The 19,076-nt window shown below is 34.6% G+C and overlaps 1 protein-coding gene across 1 annotated transcript in view; it reads left to right on the forward strand.

The window, feature by feature from the left end:
• The window catches only part of SH3GL2 (SH3 domain containing GRB2 like 2, endophilin A1), an 80,817-nt gene that overhangs the window by 36,283 nt on the left and 25,458 nt on the right, over positions 1–19,076 (forward strand). The window contains 1 exon segment of the mRNA XM_074282965.1: positions 6,839–6,911. Coding sequence (XP_074139066.1) covers positions 6,839–6,911 — 73 coding nt within the window.

A 19,076-nucleotide genomic window follows, 5' to 3' on the forward strand; every position in this document is an offset into this window, starting at 1 on the left:
TTTTTTTGTTATACATGTACATTTTTTACATATTTTTTTATGAATCCTGTTGGGAGATAAAAATCAAAATAAAAGGGAACAACCATGAGAGGGGGGAAAAAAACCATGAAGAAAAAAGAAAAAAAGTGAACATAGCATGTGTTGATTTACATTCAGTCTCCATGGTTTTTTCTCTGCATTTGGATGGCATTTTCTCATCAAAGTTTATTGGAATTGTCTTGGATTATTGAACAGCTGAGAAAAACCAAGTACGTCAAATGTGATCATCACACAATCTTGCTGTTGCTGTGTACAATGTTTTCCTAGTTCTGCTTGCTTCACTCAGCAATAATTCATGTAAATCTTTTTAAGCCTTTCTAAAATCATCCTGTTCATCATTATTTATCAAACAATAATATTTCAATTATGTTTATTATTCAGCCATTCCTCAATTGATGGGCATCTACTCATTTTTGCTCCCACAAAAAGAGCTGCTACAAACATTTTTGCACTTGTGGATTCTTTCCCCTCTGTTTTGATTTCTTTGAGATATAGACCCAATAGAGGCACTGCTAGATCAAAGGATATGCACAGTTTTATAGTCCTTTGAGCATAGTTCCAAACTGCTCTCCAGAACTGTTGGATCCCTTTACAGCTCCACCAACAATGTATCGGTGTCCCAGTTTTCCCACATCCCCTCCAACATTCTGCATTATCTTTCCCTGTCATCTTAATCCATCTGAGAGGTGCACTTGTCTTTTCTGACCCTGAGAGCTTCTAGTTTATATGCTCCATACTGAGTATACATCAATCATTATATCACTCGGAAACCATTATTTGTTGTAGGATTAAATCAGTGCTAAACTAGATTTAACTATTGACTCCTCAATTCCATTTAGTACCTTGTTTCAAGTTCTGGCCCATAACAGTAAAAGCACTTAGCACAGTGCTTGGCACAAAGCAGAAACTGTACAAATGCTCCTTCCATTCCTTCTTCCTTTATCTCTCCCCTTATATTTAACCAGTTGCCAAATCTTCACCATCCTGCTTCCAAAACTACCTACTCATTTGGTCTTTTCTCTCTACTCATACATTTTATACCCTCATTGCTTCTTATCTATATTTCTGTAACAGCTTTGCCTGTCTTCTCTCTAATTCATAATTTGTATAACTATTAGAGTAATATTAAAGCACAGAAATGACCCAGTTATTTACCTGCCCTAAAATTTTCAGTGGCTCCCTATGACTCATAGAATAAGATTTTAAAATCTCTAACATTTAAGCTCATCACAAACTTTTTTCAGCCTGCTTTTCTGGGTGTATTTCATATTAATCTCTTTCACATGCTTTTCCTTTTCAGACAAACTAGACTATTTTCAATTACTTATTCATAACATTCTAGTTCATGTCTCCATGTTTTTCACAGGCTATTTCTCATGCCTAGAATGTATACCATCTTTGCATCTGCCTTTTAACATTCCTATTTCTTTCAATGATCGGCTTAAGAATTACCTTCTACATAAACTTCTCTGATTCCTTCCAGCTCTTATGGACTCCCCTCCCTCTAAATGATTTTATATCTACATATATGTCTGTATATATCCATAAATACACATATTACCTTGAAAAGAATATATACTATATATTATATAGTACATATAATATATATTTTCTTGTAACATAAGATATATAACGTATTCTTTTGTAATACATAGTATATATAATACACAATATATACAGGCCAATGCTTCTCAATATCACATATATGTGTATTATATATATATATTATGTATATATATATATATATATAAAATATATATATATATATATATATATATATATAATACAATTTAATTTTAAATTTTTTTGTGATTGTGTCTGTCCTTCATTGGGTTAAGAATTCACCCCCTACCCCAAGGATTCCTGAACTTTGTCAATCTCTATATCTTTAAGTTTTCATTAAACTTTTCCATGTGTCCCCTATTAAATATGAGAGGAAAGTGAGATTATTATATATGTGCATATAAGAAATAAAATAGATTAATTTTACTAGAATATATTGTTATGTATTAGATATTCCCCTTACCCTCTAAATAACTTCTTATACTTACTGCAAGCATATGTATCTCAGATTGTTTTAACCATCCTTGTAAAAGGTACCTAATTTGATTCTATTATTTTTTAATGATATGACCATTAATATTTATGTCATATATATAATTTGAGTTTATTGTGGTTTACTGTATAAGATTCTGGTCCAAATTAAGTTTTAGTAAACATTTATTAAACAACAACTGTGGACTAAGCTTTCAAAGATGCAAACATATAAGACGTTATATTTCCCCAGAGTTACAATTTAATGTTTATTGTCTGTATAAATAATGTTTACAAGATAAAAATGAGTAAGCACATTGAGTCAAAAGAAAGAGCCAAGAGAGTGGGTAAAGAGAGTGATAAAATTTTATCTGGATCTATCAGGGAAATTGTGGTGTAAGGCATAAGTTCCAGAGGGAGGAAATCTTGGAACAAGAGGAACTGAGAACCACTAACACTACAGGAACAAATAGGAGAGTGAACTAAAATGGCACTTTCTAAGGAATCATATAAGGTCCTGAGAAATCTAGATTAAGCCAAACCGAATGGAGATAAAAGGATGGGAAATCAAAATAAAAAATGAGGAGAACTTCCAAAGTTCATTTGGTAATGGAGAAGAAAGCTTGTCATACTCCAAAAATTTCTTATCTCCCACTCTTCTCTTAGTAGGGGAAGATAAAACATCCTAACTGCATCTCTTTTTTTGTTTATTGTTTGTATTCTGAATTTAACATTAAAAACAAACAAAAAAAAAATTGTGTGCAGAGTAGAAAATAAAAAGAGAATTTTCATGAAACTCCAAATGCCCATTGTGTACTTTTTCTTCTTAAATATAAAATAAATTCAAATTATAACTTTCAAAACTGTGCTTTCTTTTACATTTTAAATAAAATGTCTCCTTGGGACCCAGTAAGCAGACTTTTGTCTCACCTTTCAGACCTTATGTCTTGTGGGTAGGATTCTGCTGCAAACTTTGTATTCTACACTCTTCCTTATTTCTGCTAATGGGGCAATTGAAATTTGTTAGCCATGAAGATCTGGAGGTCTGGAATCTCAAACCCTTTCTCCTTTTCTTTTGCTTATTAGTCACATAAATGCATTGCAGTTCAACTTTCAATCACTCCCAAGAGAACCTTCTTTATAGAATCAGCAGTTTTGGGGAGAGAGAGCTCAGTTTAGCTTTATTCCTGAAGGAGCAATTACACAATTGAATGAAATAAATTAAAGGTTGACATCGAGTATTGCCAATGGATAAAGCAAGTGGGGATTCCTAAAGCTCATTTCTCTAATATCAACCACCAAAGACTCTCCAGCTGAGATGCACTGAAAAAACAGGTGTGTGCCTCTTAACCCTGCCAGCCTCCTCAGTGAGACTATTGAACATAATAATGGGAATGTGTTTCTTCTGCAGGCTCCCTGCACAGTAAGTGTTTCTCCCTAGTAATTTAAGTGCCAGTATGTGAAACTGTTTTTGTTGCTTAAACACACACACACACACACAGAACATAGGTTTCTTAAAAGCTTAGTTAAACATTACCTGAGTGGATTTTTGAATGAAAAGTTAGAGTTTCTCAAATAAGTGTCTCAGTGTTAGGTACAGTTAATTATGTTCAGTGATAAATTTTAATTTAAGAAAGTAAAACTAGAAGGAACTTCAATGATATCCAGTTTAATTTTTTTGCTTTAGAGATGAGGAAACTGAGGCACAGAAAAATGAAGTAATTTTCATTTATCCAAGGTCACACATAGACCATAAGTGGGATTTGAATCTAGGTTCTCTGACACTGGATAGCTCATTTGATAGAGTGCTTGGTCTGGAGTGAAAAAGACTTATCTTTCTGAGTTTGAATCTGGCCTTAGACACTTATCAGATGTGTGACCCTGGGCAAGTCTTTTTACCCCATTTGTCTCACTTTACTCATCTGTAAAATGGGTTGGAGAAGGAGATGACAAACTATTCTGCTATCTTTGCCAATAAAACCCTAAATATGGTCACGAAAAGTCAGGCATGTCTGAAAATGACTGAACAACAGCATTCTTTGACTCTAAAACCAGTGTTCGTACTTCTGTATCATAACTGGTCTGAGCTACATTGCTGAGCTCAGGAGGAACACAATAAAAGTGTTTTCTTTGTCATTTTTTCCTTGAGAAATAATGCCTGTTTCCAAAGTAGAACTAAAATTGTTGTGGTTTCCTGTATTCTGGATTCAGCCTTTAGTGTGGCCATTCTATAGGAGCTTTAGGAGCTGAATTTTCAGATAAAAGCCAGTGCAACAAACAAGCCCCCCGGGCAGGGGAAGAAGGGTGCATTTATTTTTATTGTGTCCTGAAGTAGGTTTAGTAGCAGGGACTACTAATTCTAGATCCCCTGACTCAAAATCCAATTCTAGAAAGAAAAGTTCACCACTCTGGAGAGCTGCTGCTCTTTCATATGAACTCATCAATAATAATGTCTATGGAGATTAGCAAATTAGTAGATCTAAGCAAGGTCAGTTTTTCTATTCTAAATCTAATTACCCTCTCTTTAAGATTCTGTCTGCCAAGGGATGTTAATCTTTGCTTGTTTGAAATCTTGGGTAAAATATAAGTAAACATTTGATACAAAAAAAAAAAAAAAAAAAAAAAGCTTTACATACCTTAACATTTTTGAATGAACAATTATTGGCAGTACTATACATAGGACCTTAATTACTCTATTTTATTGATAGATAAACCAGCATAACTATCTTGAAGAAAGGTGACTTTTAGAAGTTTGATGAACAATTATAACAATAAACACACACCCACACGTAAAAAAGCTCTTCCCTTCCCATCTCTAATACTAAATTCTAAGCTTCTCAGTATGTCTCTGAATCTTTACTTTAAATTCTGAGTCTTGATGGGGAAATGTTTTTCACTATCACAAACTCCAAGTGGTTTCCATAACAGAAACTAGCAGCTTACCAAGTAAGAGAGAAATGTCACAATATGTAAGAAGGATAGAGACCAGCTGTTTTTCCTTTTCACAGACAGTAGAAACCTGACATTGTGCTAAAGCTGGAGGAGTATTTTGCAAGGGAAGCACTAGCTGATTCTGGAGTGTCTTGAGACATTGAAACCTGCCTTAAGAAGTGTTGGAGCATCTCTTCTTCCTGCTGTCCCTGTGAAGGGACTGAGTGATAGTTTGTGAATAGTTTAGTTTCAGTCTTTTCTGCAAAAGCAGAGATGCCGTATGCTTTAGTATCTGTCATGAAGTAGCACATTGATGAGTATACCCATGGTTATTGATAGACTTAGGAGACAGCTAGGTGGTTCAGTGAATAGAACTGCTGGACCTGGAATCAGGAACACATTGTAATGCTGGAGAAACTGAGCAAGATAGAGATTAGAGGATAGACAATATTCAATACAGAATTTATTAAATCGAGAGATTTACTGGGACCACATTTGGTCCCAGGGCTAAATGAGAGGAGACTGTCCTCTCAAATAATCCAGCCTCCATGTAAGATACACAAGATTCTTTTATAGGGTAACAAGAACAATGACATAATGGGGGAGATACCTAGGATGACACAATGGGAGGTACTGGAGAAGCTCCTGATATTCTAATGATGTCTAAAATGGATAAAGACCTTTATCCCATCAAACACTAAGAGGGAATAAGTATAGCCTAAGATCTAAGATATAAAACCTTTATCCTATCAAACATTAAAAAGGAATGGTTATAACCTAAGGCAGAGTAACTGAATAGAACAATTAGGGAAACACTAGCTGTGTGATTTAGGGCAAACCACTTAATCTCTGTTTGCCTTAATCCACTAGAGAAGAAAATGGGAACCACTCTTGACAAGAATACCACATGGATGGTATGGTCCATGGGTTGAACATGACTGAACAATAATTGATATTATAGTGATATCATTTTGGTCCTGTCTGAAAACAAAGGATGGCAACAACCAATTATGTTGGAAATATGTTAAGAATACTTATAGTAAAATCAATATTTATACATGGCATTAGTACTAAAAATACTGTAACTTTTATATTTCCATGTTCGATTTAAAATTGCATCAATAATAGATTCCATTCACAAAAGATCAGTTCATAGGGCATGCTTTGGATATGAACTTATAATATGCTTATGAACTTTTTTTTCCTACACATTAAAATTTTATTAATTTTTTTCTTTGCACATTACTTAGCAATATCTCTTCCCACTTATGTACCCTCAAACCCATTGTAGCAGCCTTTTACAACAATTATATAGTCAAACCAAATAAATATATTGGCCATGTCTGAGAATGCATGGTCTTATTTATCTGTGGGCAGGTAGATGGTACAGAGGATAGAAGTCCAGACTTGGAATGAGAAAGATTTATCTTCCTGATTTCAACTCTAGTCTCAGACATTTACTAATTATCTGACCCTGGTCAAGTCACTTCATCCTTTTTGCCTTAGGTTCTTCAACCATAAAATGAATTGGAGAAGGAATTGGCAAAACACTGTAATATCCTTGTCAGGAAAATTCCAAATGGGGTCATGAAGAGTCAGACGTGACTGACAAACTACTGAAAACACATACATACATGCATGCACTCACACATGTGCACATTCTGTACATTTGGTCCATTACTTTCTGTATGAGGGCGAATCTATGCTTCAGCATAAGTCTTTTGAAGCCATGATTAGTTGGTAATTTGGTCAAAGTTCTGAGGTCTTTCAAAGTGTTATCATCTGTTTTATTTCTTTATTTATTTTTTCATCAATGCTTTTTGTCTCTTTTCAGAAAGTGGATGTCACCAGCAGGGCTGTGATGGAAATAATGACCAAAACAATTGAATATCTTCAACCCAATCCAGGTAAGGGAAGATATTATTAATCAGATGTTAATTACAAGGTAATGACACTATGTCCTTGGTATAAGTACTTGATATACTTTATATCTATTCCATTTTCATCTCGGGAAACCTAAGTTTTCATTCTAATTCCACTAGCTATATAACCATTGACTGGTAATGTTAGTCTGTCTGGCCTCTGAATCCAGATAGTTTCAAAGGAATAACTGAGGCAGGTGACCTTGCACAGCCCTCCCTCCCTGAAATCTAGTTCACGTACATCTCATAGCATCACCCCCAATGTCATTGTTAGCAATCTATTGAGCTTCTGTTTCTTCCTCTAGGAAGCAGAGATAATGAACTTTAGGATTGTTGGAAGGGAAACAGTAAACTTCCAAGAACTGTAGAAATATGAGCTAGTCTGGTAGTCTCCAGTTATCTGGCAATCACTGGGGGACAAGGAGATCTTTTAAATCCAAAGGAGAAAGTATTGGGTGGAGTGGGGCAAATGTCATAATTCATCATGTTTAAAGGATACTTGGTACCAGAAGTCGCAGAAGATCAGAAGGATACGGATGCTGAGTCTTACACAGTTCCTTACCAATTATATTATCTCCAAATTAATGGTGAGATATAGACTAGTGATGATTCTTCTTAAATAAGTTGTTAAAGGCAACAGTTAAAGGCAGGTCCTGGAATGTCTGGCTGGGTGGTAGGAAGTCATTCTGCTGATCTGGCAGGGCAGGGATTGTGTAGGTTAGATAATTTGGAAGATATTCATAGTCTTGATATGGAGAGTGGTTAGTGGTGATATGCAGTGGTTAGGAGAATGCAAATTTTACCCTATTTTAATCACAGACCAGTTTTCTCAAATTAGGCTCACCAGTTGGCTTTTATACCTCCTAAGATGATACTATGCTTATTAAGGCAGGCTGGTGAAAGGGAACAAACCAAAAAAGGAAAGAATTTTCCTACATCTCTTTTTGAAAGTGCTGGTTCTATTGAACCATCATGGTGAAAAACTCTAGTGGACTTGATTTTTAATTTTTGTTTCTGCAGGAGATAATAATGTACTCTCCTTGGAAAGATCCCAGAGGAAAATGATTGTTGCAGTAACCAACTTCATTACTCTTTCCCTTTGGGGTTCTTCTACTGAGGACACATTATTGGCTCCTGAAGTTTCTTAATTTCCTGTGACCTCTTCAGTCACATTGGCAGCATTGTAAATAAGATTGGGTTCCTGAAGTGCCATTTTCAAAATGAAAAGAGTGAATAATGAAAAAAGGAGAAGAGCCCTCAGGAATGACCTCGAGTTTAAATTTTAGAGGCAGAGGACACAGGTACAAACCTCTGGCCTCAGTTCTGCCTACTTTCAGAGGTTGTTGTTTATTATTGTTTGTCCTTCATTCTCAAAGAGAACCATGATATCAGGGAGGTGATGCCATGATATGCTGGTAAACTGATTGAAATGAGGGAGGGCTGGGCAAGTCATCTGCCTGCCTTTCTCTTCTGGAACATCTGGGTCCAGTATTTTAATACAAATCAGGATGACTAGGGATGGCCCTGGATGTTACAGTCAAGGTCTTTAATAGGTCTTGTTTTGACTGAGGCAACTACCTATTTAGCGATTAAGGCAAGATAAAGTCTTTTTAACCTAGTCAAAATAAATAAATAGATAATTAAATGAATAAATGAATCAGAATAAAAGGAATAAAAAGGAGAGGAAGACGCTTAGTCCTGCCATATTCAATCTATATGATTTTGGTCCAGAAACTTGACTTGTCTTTGTCTTAGTTTCCTTTTCTTTAAAATGAGGGAGTTATATATTTTTTTTTAATTTATTTTTATTTTATTTTATAATTATAACATTTTTTGACAGTACATATGCATGGGTAATTTTTTACAACATTATCCCTTGCACTTCTATTCAGATTTTTTCCCTTCCTCCCCCAAACCCCTCCCCCAGAAGGCAAGCAGTCTTATATATGTTAAATATATTACAGTATAATTTAGATACAATATATGTGTGTAGAACCGAATTTTTTGTTGCACAGGAAGAATTGGATTCAGAAGGTAAAAATAACAGTTTACATTCATTTCCCATTGTTCCTTTTCTGGATGTAGCTGGTTCTTTCCATCATTAATCAATTGGAATTGGATTAGCTCTTCTCTATGTTGAAGAAATCCACTTCCATCAGCATACATCCTCGTACAGTATCATTGTTGAAGTGTATAATGATCTTCTGGTTCTGCTCATTTCACTCAGCATCAGTTGATGTAAGTCTCTCCAAGCCTCTCTATATTTCTCCTGTTGGTCATTTCTTATAGAACAATAATATTCCATAACATTCATATACCATAGTTTACCCAACCATTCTCCAATTGATGGACATCCATTCATCTTCCAGCTTCTAGCCACTATGAAAAGGGCTGCCACAAACATTTTGGCACATACAGGACCCTTTCCCTTCTCTAGTAGTTCCTTGGGGTATAAGCCCAGTAGTAGTATGGCTGGGTCAAAGGGTATGCACATTTTGATAACTTTTTGGGCATAATTCCAGATTGCTCTCCAGAATGGTTGGATTCTTTCACAACTCCACCAACAATGCATCAGTGTCCCAGTTTTCCCACAGCCCCTCCAACATTCATCGTTATTTGTTCCTGTCATCTTAGCCAATCTGACAGGTGTGTAATGATACCTCAGAGTTGTCTTAATTTGCATTTCTCTGATCAATAGTGATTTGGAACACTCTTTCATATGAGTGGAAATAGTTTTAATTTCATCATCTAAAAATTGTCTGTTCATATCCTTTGATGAGGGAGTTATATTTGATGATCTCTAAGGGTACCTTCGACTCTATTATCCTATGATGGGACAATCAAAAGGTCTAGAGTTTAGGAGTATTTGGAAATGGGGTATATGTGACTTAACCTATGCATATGGCTTGGCTTATTACCAAATATAAACCTTTAACAACACTAGCAAGGTTAAGCAGTGGGATTAATCATGTTGCAAGAGTTTACCAAGAGGATAAAGCTACTTTTGACCTTGAAGGGCTTCAGTCATATTCCTTAAAGTACAATTAAGGTGAGCAGAAAGAGATTAGGTGATTTGTATGATAGGTATATGGTTATCAGACTAAGAAAGTCAAGGCAGTCCAAATATAAGCAGCAATTAATGTCAACTGCTATAATAATAATAAGACGATTATTTTGCATACTAAAGTCAGAGCTAGCATGTAAACTCAGAAGAAAGCCTTCCTAGTTGTTTCTTAGACTATGATACCCTTGTTCTAGTGCTGGTTTTCCTTCGAAGAGGGAGGAAAAGGCAACCAGATAAGATTCCTTAAAAATAGGGTGGTGATTCTGCAGAAGTCTGCTTCTTTGGTGACTTTTCTGGTGTCTGGATTTGTATTCCCTTGTGTTATGTGTCTCTGGGGAAGTATTATATGCCAGGCTGTGCTACAAATTGCAGAAAAAGGAGAAAACAGATGGTTTCATTCTTTTAAGGTATTTAATGATTTTTTAACATCCAGAGTTGCTATAGTTAAAATATAGAAAAGATATTTTAATTGAGCCCTAAATGAACTGAATCAAGACTTGTTTTTAACCTCATCAAAAATATTGCAAGAGGAAGTCGTTTGGAACCTTTTAAAAATAAATTATTCTTGGAAATGATGCATTTTTATAGCATGTTGAGTCTACTAATGAGCTGCCAGCAGAAAAAAAGGTTTATGGGTCGTTGAGAAGCATGTGGACATCTGCCACAAAGGAAAATGATGGCTATTCCTGGGGCAAATATAATGTCAGTTTTAGCTTAGCAATTAAATGGAAAGGAATTAAGCTTTTAGATTGGAGTCAAGTTACTAATGAAAACTAATTTCTTTACCAACAATAACAAGATTATCATTTAGTTGTTCTGCAAAATTTAAGCAACTTTTATCCAACTGACTTATTTGAGATTTGATTATTTTTCTACTTATTACCTTACTGAGAACAAAACCCTAAATCATAATAAAGCCTGCTGGGATAGGACAAGAAGAAGAATTCCTATCTCTAATAGTATGGTGGTTTAGCATGATGACAAAAGACTAACATGTTGCACAGAATCAGGGAGAGTACACATAACCAGTAAATGTTGGAAGTGGGATGCAAACCCAGACTTTTTTGACTGTGAGTTTTACATATTAACCATACTTTGGGTTTTCTTATTCTTACTTTGTTAAGATGACATAGGCAAAATAAAAGACAAGTTCAAATCATGACTTTTACTATTTATCATCTTGTTGACCTTGAACAAATGCTTTGTTTCAGTTTTTTTCATCTGTAAATGAGAGATTAGACTACTTGACTTCCAAGTTCCTTTCTCTTAAACCTGCAAAACTAGAATACCTTACCTTTCTGGGCTACTTACATACAAATGAAAGGATTTTTCTGCCTCCAAGTCCCTTCTATCTCACATGGTTTTAGGAATAATAAAATTGCTTAATTGATTAGACTAAAATTTCCGTGAGGGCAGGATATTATTCTCTTTTGTATTTTTATATTGTCTAGCATATAGCCTTGTGTGTGGTGGCCCTTACATAAGTATTTATTGATTGAATGAAATATTGGTGACTTTTTTTCTCTCTGTCTTCAGTAAGTACACTGTGTGTATGAGCCTTACAGTGATAATTTTAAAAATTTCATAAAATATAGATTTAGATTAAATATGATCTCGGAAACAATTCTTGTTTGATGTTTGAAGAAAATTAGGTCCAGAAAGATGAAGTGACTTGTTCACTATCAATCACATAGATAATAAGTGGCAAAGCTGAGATTTGAACCCAGTTTCTCTGATTCCAAATATAGTGATTTTACCACTGGATACTACACTGTTCTTATTAGCCCATCAGAATAAGCTAAAAATAACTCTTTACTGACCAGATGGCGAATCATTTGAACAGAAAAATCCATTGCATGGAGAAGACCCCTGATCTTCTAAAGAAATACTTTTCATTTTGTCTTGTTTGAACTTTGTCTAATTCTCATACATGATTGAAGTTGCTTATTAAATAAGAATCTTAATGTGACCAGAATTTTTTTAGGTATTTTTTAAAAAATCATTTCAGAAATAATGTGTAAAATTTTATTGCTAGTTTAAGACAATTGCCTGGAGTATTTTAAAATATCTTGGAAGCCTCTAGTAACAGACATGAAATTAAAAAAAAAAAAAAAACTATTATAAATTGCTTTGCCCCAGGCAACATTTTGTACTCAGTGTCCTCTTAATTATTTCCCTATACAAATGCATTAATAGAGAAAAGAGTAATTGGTGATAATGAAACTGAGAAGTTTCAATGGGAAGATTGCATTATGATTATGACTTCTTAAATGATTTCGTCTGCATTTGATCTTAATATATGTAATACAAACACATACATAGATGGGATAACTATGATCTCAAAATATCTGATTCTCCTAATTCTGCCATTTTCATTTTGTTAATTCTAAGATCATAGAATTTAGAACAAAAAGGGGAGGGGAAGGGTGCAGAATTCAAAATCATATACTTCCATTTTACTGATACTTAGGGAGGTATAATGATTTGTACAATGACACACAAGTGATCTTGTAGTAGAGATTAGAGTTAAATCCATTTAATTTATTTCAAATCCATTATTATTTCCATTATACTATAGGTTGGGTTACTTTGTCATCCAATTTGTCCTTTCTTCACTATTAAAATAAGGCACTGAAAAAGTCCATAAAATCAAGCTGAATTCATGTGTAGTATATAAACTGAAATTTATTTTGATTATTGTGGTATCTTGACTCAAAAATGTAGAGGTAATGGATAGTAGGGTCAAGATTTTATAAATCTCTACTCTAGGTCTTTTAAGTTCACTATCCATTATACAAAGTTGCCTCCAATTACCTAAATAATGACCTTTTTCAGTTCATTTTTTCAAGTCATTTACTGGTCAGTTCATTTGATACTATGAATTTATGATAAATGATTTTCTTTGAGTTTCCTTAAGAACTTTTGTAATTTAGTAGCTGTGATGACATGTGTAAGGCTTGTAAGGAAACCATTCTTTCCATGCATATCTCTTCCCCACAAATGGGGCCTTATTTCAGACTTATAGATGTCCTATTGCCATAAGTCATAGTGCCTGTGGTTGCTTTAAACCAACACCCATGTTGATGATGTAGGGTTTTCTACAAGGTTCATTGACCCCAGAAATTTATTGCATCCTCTTAATCAAAGTTCAGAATGACTAAGCCAAGGCATATAAAACATGTGATCTCAAGAGAACTGCTGGTAAACAAGACTGAGTCATTTATTGGTAAAATGACTTACCTCTTATTTTAAATTTCTAGATTTTTAGAACCTTTTAATGGTCAATGATTGGATAATTCTTTGGCCTTGACCATAGCGTATATACATATATGTGTATATCTTATCTCCCTAATAGAATATAAACTCCTTGTGGATTTTCATTTTTATTTTTCTATCTTCAGTATGTAACACAGAGCCTGGCTTTTATTTGTCACTTAATAAATTTGGATGATGTAGGGTTTTCAAAAACACTTTATATATATCATCTGATTTGATCTTCACAACAATCCTGTGACTAGGCTAGAAAGGCATTGTTATTTTCACATTTTTTAATTAAGGAAGCTAAGATTTATTATTAAAGAAGTAATTCTTAACTAACTCTTAAAATTTAGAGAGTTGTAGGTCAGTGGCAGGCCTTCTGACTCTGGCTATAAGAAACAGCTTCCTCTACTCCAAAGTTCCTTTCCTGGTGACTTCCATATTTCTTTGTTAACATCACCATGGATTAATGAGAGTCTTACTCTGATTATTTTATTTTCAGGCCATCATTTTTCCTTGGCCACAACTCACACTTATCATTTAGGTTATGATTTATATTCTACTGGGGGAAGAAGTACTTTTTTTTCTCTCCTAAGAGATTACATGAACAATTCTGCTTCATTCTCTCACAAAGCAGGATTTTAGCTTAAGTTAATTTTGTAATTTCGAGGTGAAGTGCTGTCAAAAAATTGTTGTTCAAAAGGGAAGAAACCAGTGACTAAGAATTCAAATTATGGCCCGTTGGTCTAGGGCATGAAAACAATAAAACAATCAGCCTCTCATGCTTTAAGAAATGCTGCCAGGAGAGCAAAAAGTCCAGAGCAATGGTCAAGCAAAGTTTTAAAGGAAAATATATATTTTCTGTGCTACCCTTTGGCCATAATTTGGTAATTATTTGGCCATAATTTGAATTTCATTTTATTTTATATATCATGTATATATTATGTGTGAAAAATTATCTGTATTTGTGTGTGTGTAGACACAACACATATATACTGAATTTGGTGCTAAAGAGATTTTTATAAGTTTTATAAAGTAAAAGGTCATGCTTTATTTAAACTCTTAATCAAATCATATAATCTCAGAGTTGAAAGAGATCTCAGAGTGTTTAAACAATAGGAATTCTCTCTCCACAAAGGATTATCCTGTTTCTCCTAAATTTCTTGTTGTAAGAAACTGAATACCTTTCATCTTTTTGCCTCTGGAACTGAGCAGAAAAATTTAATCCCTTTTTCACCTGAGAGCCCTTAAAATAATTGAAGAGGGCTTTTAGGTGCTCTATACCTCTAGTCTTTGTGTTGAATATTCCAGTTCCTTAATCTCTTCAGTCCCTTATAGCCAGGTTTCAAGTACCCCCATCATTCTAGTCTCCTTCATAGGACTGTGGTTTGAGACCTGGAAGGAATCTTGGAGGTCATCTATAAGAACCCCAATTTTAACAGAAAAGAAAACAAACTCAAGATCAAAGAGGTAATGAATTCAAGGTCAAGGTCAAAGTCAAGATTCAATTCTAAGTCCTTTAAGTTCAATGTCAGCATTATATCTTTTACCTAAAGTTGCCTCCAATTATATTACTCTTTCTAATCTTCCAGAGGAAAAACTGAGTTTCGTCTAGAACTAACTTAAGTACTAAGCAGCATATTTTTGGCTCAGATCTTCTGAGTTCAAATCCAAGTTAGAGTCTCTTTGCTCAGAATGGAAACATTTCTAATCTCTTCAACATGTGTAGAATTTGTGTGGCAGCAGTGGGACAAAGACAAAAGTGGAATTTGAAAAGTAACTTTGTATAAATCTGCCCTAAAGAAAATTTTTTAAAAGTTAAGATTATTTTTAAAAGTTTAGGTCTGTCTTTTTTTGTTGAATTGAAAAATGAATAAGTGGAATTTCTTAAACTTGGGGAGTAATGCTAAATCCAGGATTATTAAAATAACCTCCTGACTCATACATGCCTAGAATATATTGCAGCTGGAATGCATTTAGATGCCATCCAATTCAACTTTGTGATCATAGTCTTGGATGATAGCACAGTTGGTATCTTGAGATCAACTGGTCCAACTTCTTTCTTTAAATCAGTATGGTTTTGCTATCCTCAATTAAGAAACTCAGCCGGTCATTCAAAGCCATACAGAATCTGACCACCTGTTGAAGTTTTACAATATGAGTTCCACATGACCACTTTATGAGATAGATAGTCTAAATCAGTAAATCAGTAAACATTTATTAAGCACTACTATGTTAACAATGGAGGATACAAAAAGATGCAAAAATCAGTATCTGCCCTCAAGTAAATTTATAATCTAATGGGCAAAACAACAGCAATCATATATAAACAAAGCAAACTATACACAAGTAGGGAAATAAGTGAAAGAAGAAAGGCATTGGAATTATGGGGGGTTAAAGGTTTTCTGTAAGAAGGTGGGATGGTAATTGAGAATTAAATGAATCCAGAGAGTTCAATAGCCATGGTGGAGAATGGAGAGCATTTGAGTCATGAGGGACAGCCAGAGAAAATGCCAAAAGACAAGAGATGATGTGTCTTGTCTGTGGAGCAGTCAGAAGGCCGGTGTCACTGGATCAAAAATTGGGAAATAAGGAGAGGACTGGAGAGGTGAGAGGATACTAGGTTCTGAAGGATATGAATGCCAAACAGCATTTTGTGCCTTTTTCATAGGAGAATCAGAGTCAGAGAGTGTGACTTGTCCATAGTCACAAGATTAGTGTCAAGTCAGCAAGCATTTATTAAACAGTTACTATGTTCTAGGAAAGTGCTAAGCTCCAGCCCCCAAAATTAGGCAAAAAAGTCTCTCCTGTCTAGGAACTCACACACTGATGAGGGACATCCATGCACAAACAAGGTAATTTGCACAGGATCTTAGAGGGAAGACCCCAGCATGAAAAAGATCTGGGCAAGGCTTCTTTGCAGAAAGTGTAGTTTTAGCTTAGATTAAGCAGCCAAGAAGGCCTGGAAACAGAGACAAAGAAGGAAAACATTTTTCAGACATGGGATATAGACAGTGAAAATGGACAAAGTAGGGAGATGTAGGAACCTGTGGGAAGAACAACATGGGGCCATTATTATTGGAGTACAGAATAGATTGAGGGAAATGTGGTGTAAAAAAGACCAGTAAGGCAGGAAGGGGCCAAGTTATTAAGGGTTCTAAAGCTAAACAAATGTTTCTACATTTAATCATGGAGATATTAAAAAGCCACTGAAGTTAACTGAATGAAAAGAGTGTGTGTGTGTGTGTGTGTGTGTGTGTGTGTGTGTGTGTGTGTGTGTGTGTGTAGCAGAGTAACATGGACAAATTGCTTTTTAGGAAGGTCTCTCAAGTGGAGAACGGACCGAGGGGAGAGAGATTTGGGACAAGGGCTTGCAATAATTTGGACAGGAAGTGATGAAAACCTTGCTACAGTGGTCAATTATTAGAAGAAAAATGAGTATGTATGAGAGGGAGAGGCAGAAAGGACAATTCTTAATAACTAATGGAAAGGAGGAAGATTAGAATCAGATCCCTTGTTTCCAAATCCCAGAGTTCTGTCTACTATGCCAAGAAACTTCTCCAACCCAGCTGCTCTATCTGCTCAGTGAGCTTTCCCTTCCTCATTCTCTATATTCCTCAGTGCTTGCTGCTTATTATAGTCTTTTGGCATTTAACGTATACTCTCTATATAGTTATTTCATTTTTACTATGTATGCCTTATGTCTCCAAGTTAATCACACAGTTCTTGGGTTATCTTGGTCACAGTGCCTTGCAGTTTCAATAGAAATCACATTTGATTTGGAGGCAGAAGACCTGTTCTTTATTTTAGAAAAATAGTTGTTCTAAAATAAATATGACAGGATGATATAACGGATAGAGAGCTAGCCTCAAATATAGTAAGAACTGGGTTCTTGTTCTGCTGCTAATGCATGGTAACTATGTAGCAAAGAGCAAATAATTTAACTTCACTTAATTTAAAATCAATTGCCTTAATTCTTCTCCATCAGATTATATGCTCCTTAAAGTCAATTACTGTCTTTTGCCCCTTATTGTATCCTGGCACTTATTTGATATATAGTAGTTAGTTAATAAATGTTATTGATTGGTTGGTCTAGATAACTCTATAACACTATAAGTTCCAGACCAACCTTCTTTGCTAGAGAGAAGTCCATATCTGAGAGTCTTTTATGCTAAAGAAGTTGCTTATTTTATTCTATAAATTAAAAATAATAAAAAAGAAGCCATAGGTCCAACTCTTTCCTAAAATGTGATGCCCCAAAGTAAACAAAGTGTTCTAAGTATAATACAGAATAAAATAGAGTTGTTGTTTACCTTTTTTCCTTTCAAATTGCCTTGAACCCAGTAGGGGTTTAATTATTTATTGAGTTATGTTTTAAATTTATAAAAGAGAATATAATTTGATAGACCAAAAGGTAAACTTGTTCCTAGAAGTCCCTTGTTATAACATAGCTCTTAGTGAGTAGGCATTATTTTTTGAATCCTAGTGCCATGCATATAGTAAGTGCTTGATAAATGGTTATTGATGAAAATTGATTGATCAATGAGATGTAGAGTAAGTGCCTGAAGGAGTCAGCGCTCATATTAGTATTCTCTCATTAATTTATAAAAGAAATGATTTTATGACATTAGCTCATTTTCACTTTGCAAAGTCAGAAAACTAAGCCCTAAGGATATAATATGGATTTTAAGGATTCATATGCATCTAGTCAGTTTCAAGGACTTGGATTCCAGCCTATATCATTAATCGTCAGATATATAGTTTAAAACCTACTTGGGAAAAGAGTAGCATGAATGATAATACTTAGAATTCATTTATAAAGCCCTTTAATGTTTTCTTACCCCAGAGAATAGTGCCAGAGGGATTGAATAGCAACAAGTGTTCTCATCCTCATTTTGTAGATCAAGAAATAAGCTCAGAAAATTAATGACTTGCCTAGGACCACATAGCAGGTAAGTGAATAGCAGGCTATAAATGGATGATTTTATTTCCTTTCTATTCATATGAATTCACATCTATTTTAAATAGGAAAGACCAATGGAAGTCCTAAAATTATTAAATTTTCAGCTTTCTTCCAAACTTGTAAAGTAGGTTTTGAGTGGGAGACTGAAATGACTCCAACTGAAAGTACTTTCAATTTTAGAAGAAAACCGCTCAGTCAGCCCTAGTTAGAGGGTTTCTTTCCATTCTTTCTTCTCACAACAAGGGCATTGACTTCCGTTCAGCTGTGACCAGAATCAGAATGGTCCTCAGTGAAAGCGGCACATTTTTCACTTTTGAGTGGGGAATTTGATTGGAAGGAGCTGTGGATGTCCCGAATGACTTCCTTAAAAGATGGCACAGCTCTGATTGAAGATAAAAATGAAAACTTTGGCTTCATCAGGCATCTACACAATAGGGAATATTGGGGGAGGAGGATGAGAAAAAAAATTATCCTCATGGATGGGAATTTATCTCAATTTCCCCTTCCTGATTTTTTTTTTTCCTTCAGCATCCTCTGTTTCACTTTCCATCATAAACAAATGTTATTTTAAATTCTTCACTCCCTCTAGAAATATAAATTGCCATTTATGATAATCAATTCCATTCCTTACTCAATGTGAAACTATTTTTTTTTTTCCTTTCCTTGTATGTTGTCTTTGGTTTTATATGGAGCTACTTTTTTAGGAAAACATTTCATGTAGTTTAAAGCAAAACTTCTTAAATTGTGGGTTACAATTTCAGGTAGGGTTGTGTAACTGCATATGGGGGTAGTGAAAAATTTGACAACAGTAAAAGATCTACTTTTACTGCTAGTCTATTAAAAATTGAATTCTTTGTGTAAAAAT

The sequence above is a fragment of the Sminthopsis crassicaudata genome, chromosome 1, assembly GCF_048593235.1.
Source record: "Sminthopsis crassicaudata isolate SCR6 chromosome 1, ASM4859323v1, whole genome shotgun sequence".
NCBI lineage: Eukaryota > Metazoa > Chordata > Mammalia > Dasyuromorphia > Dasyuridae > Sminthopsis > Sminthopsis crassicaudata.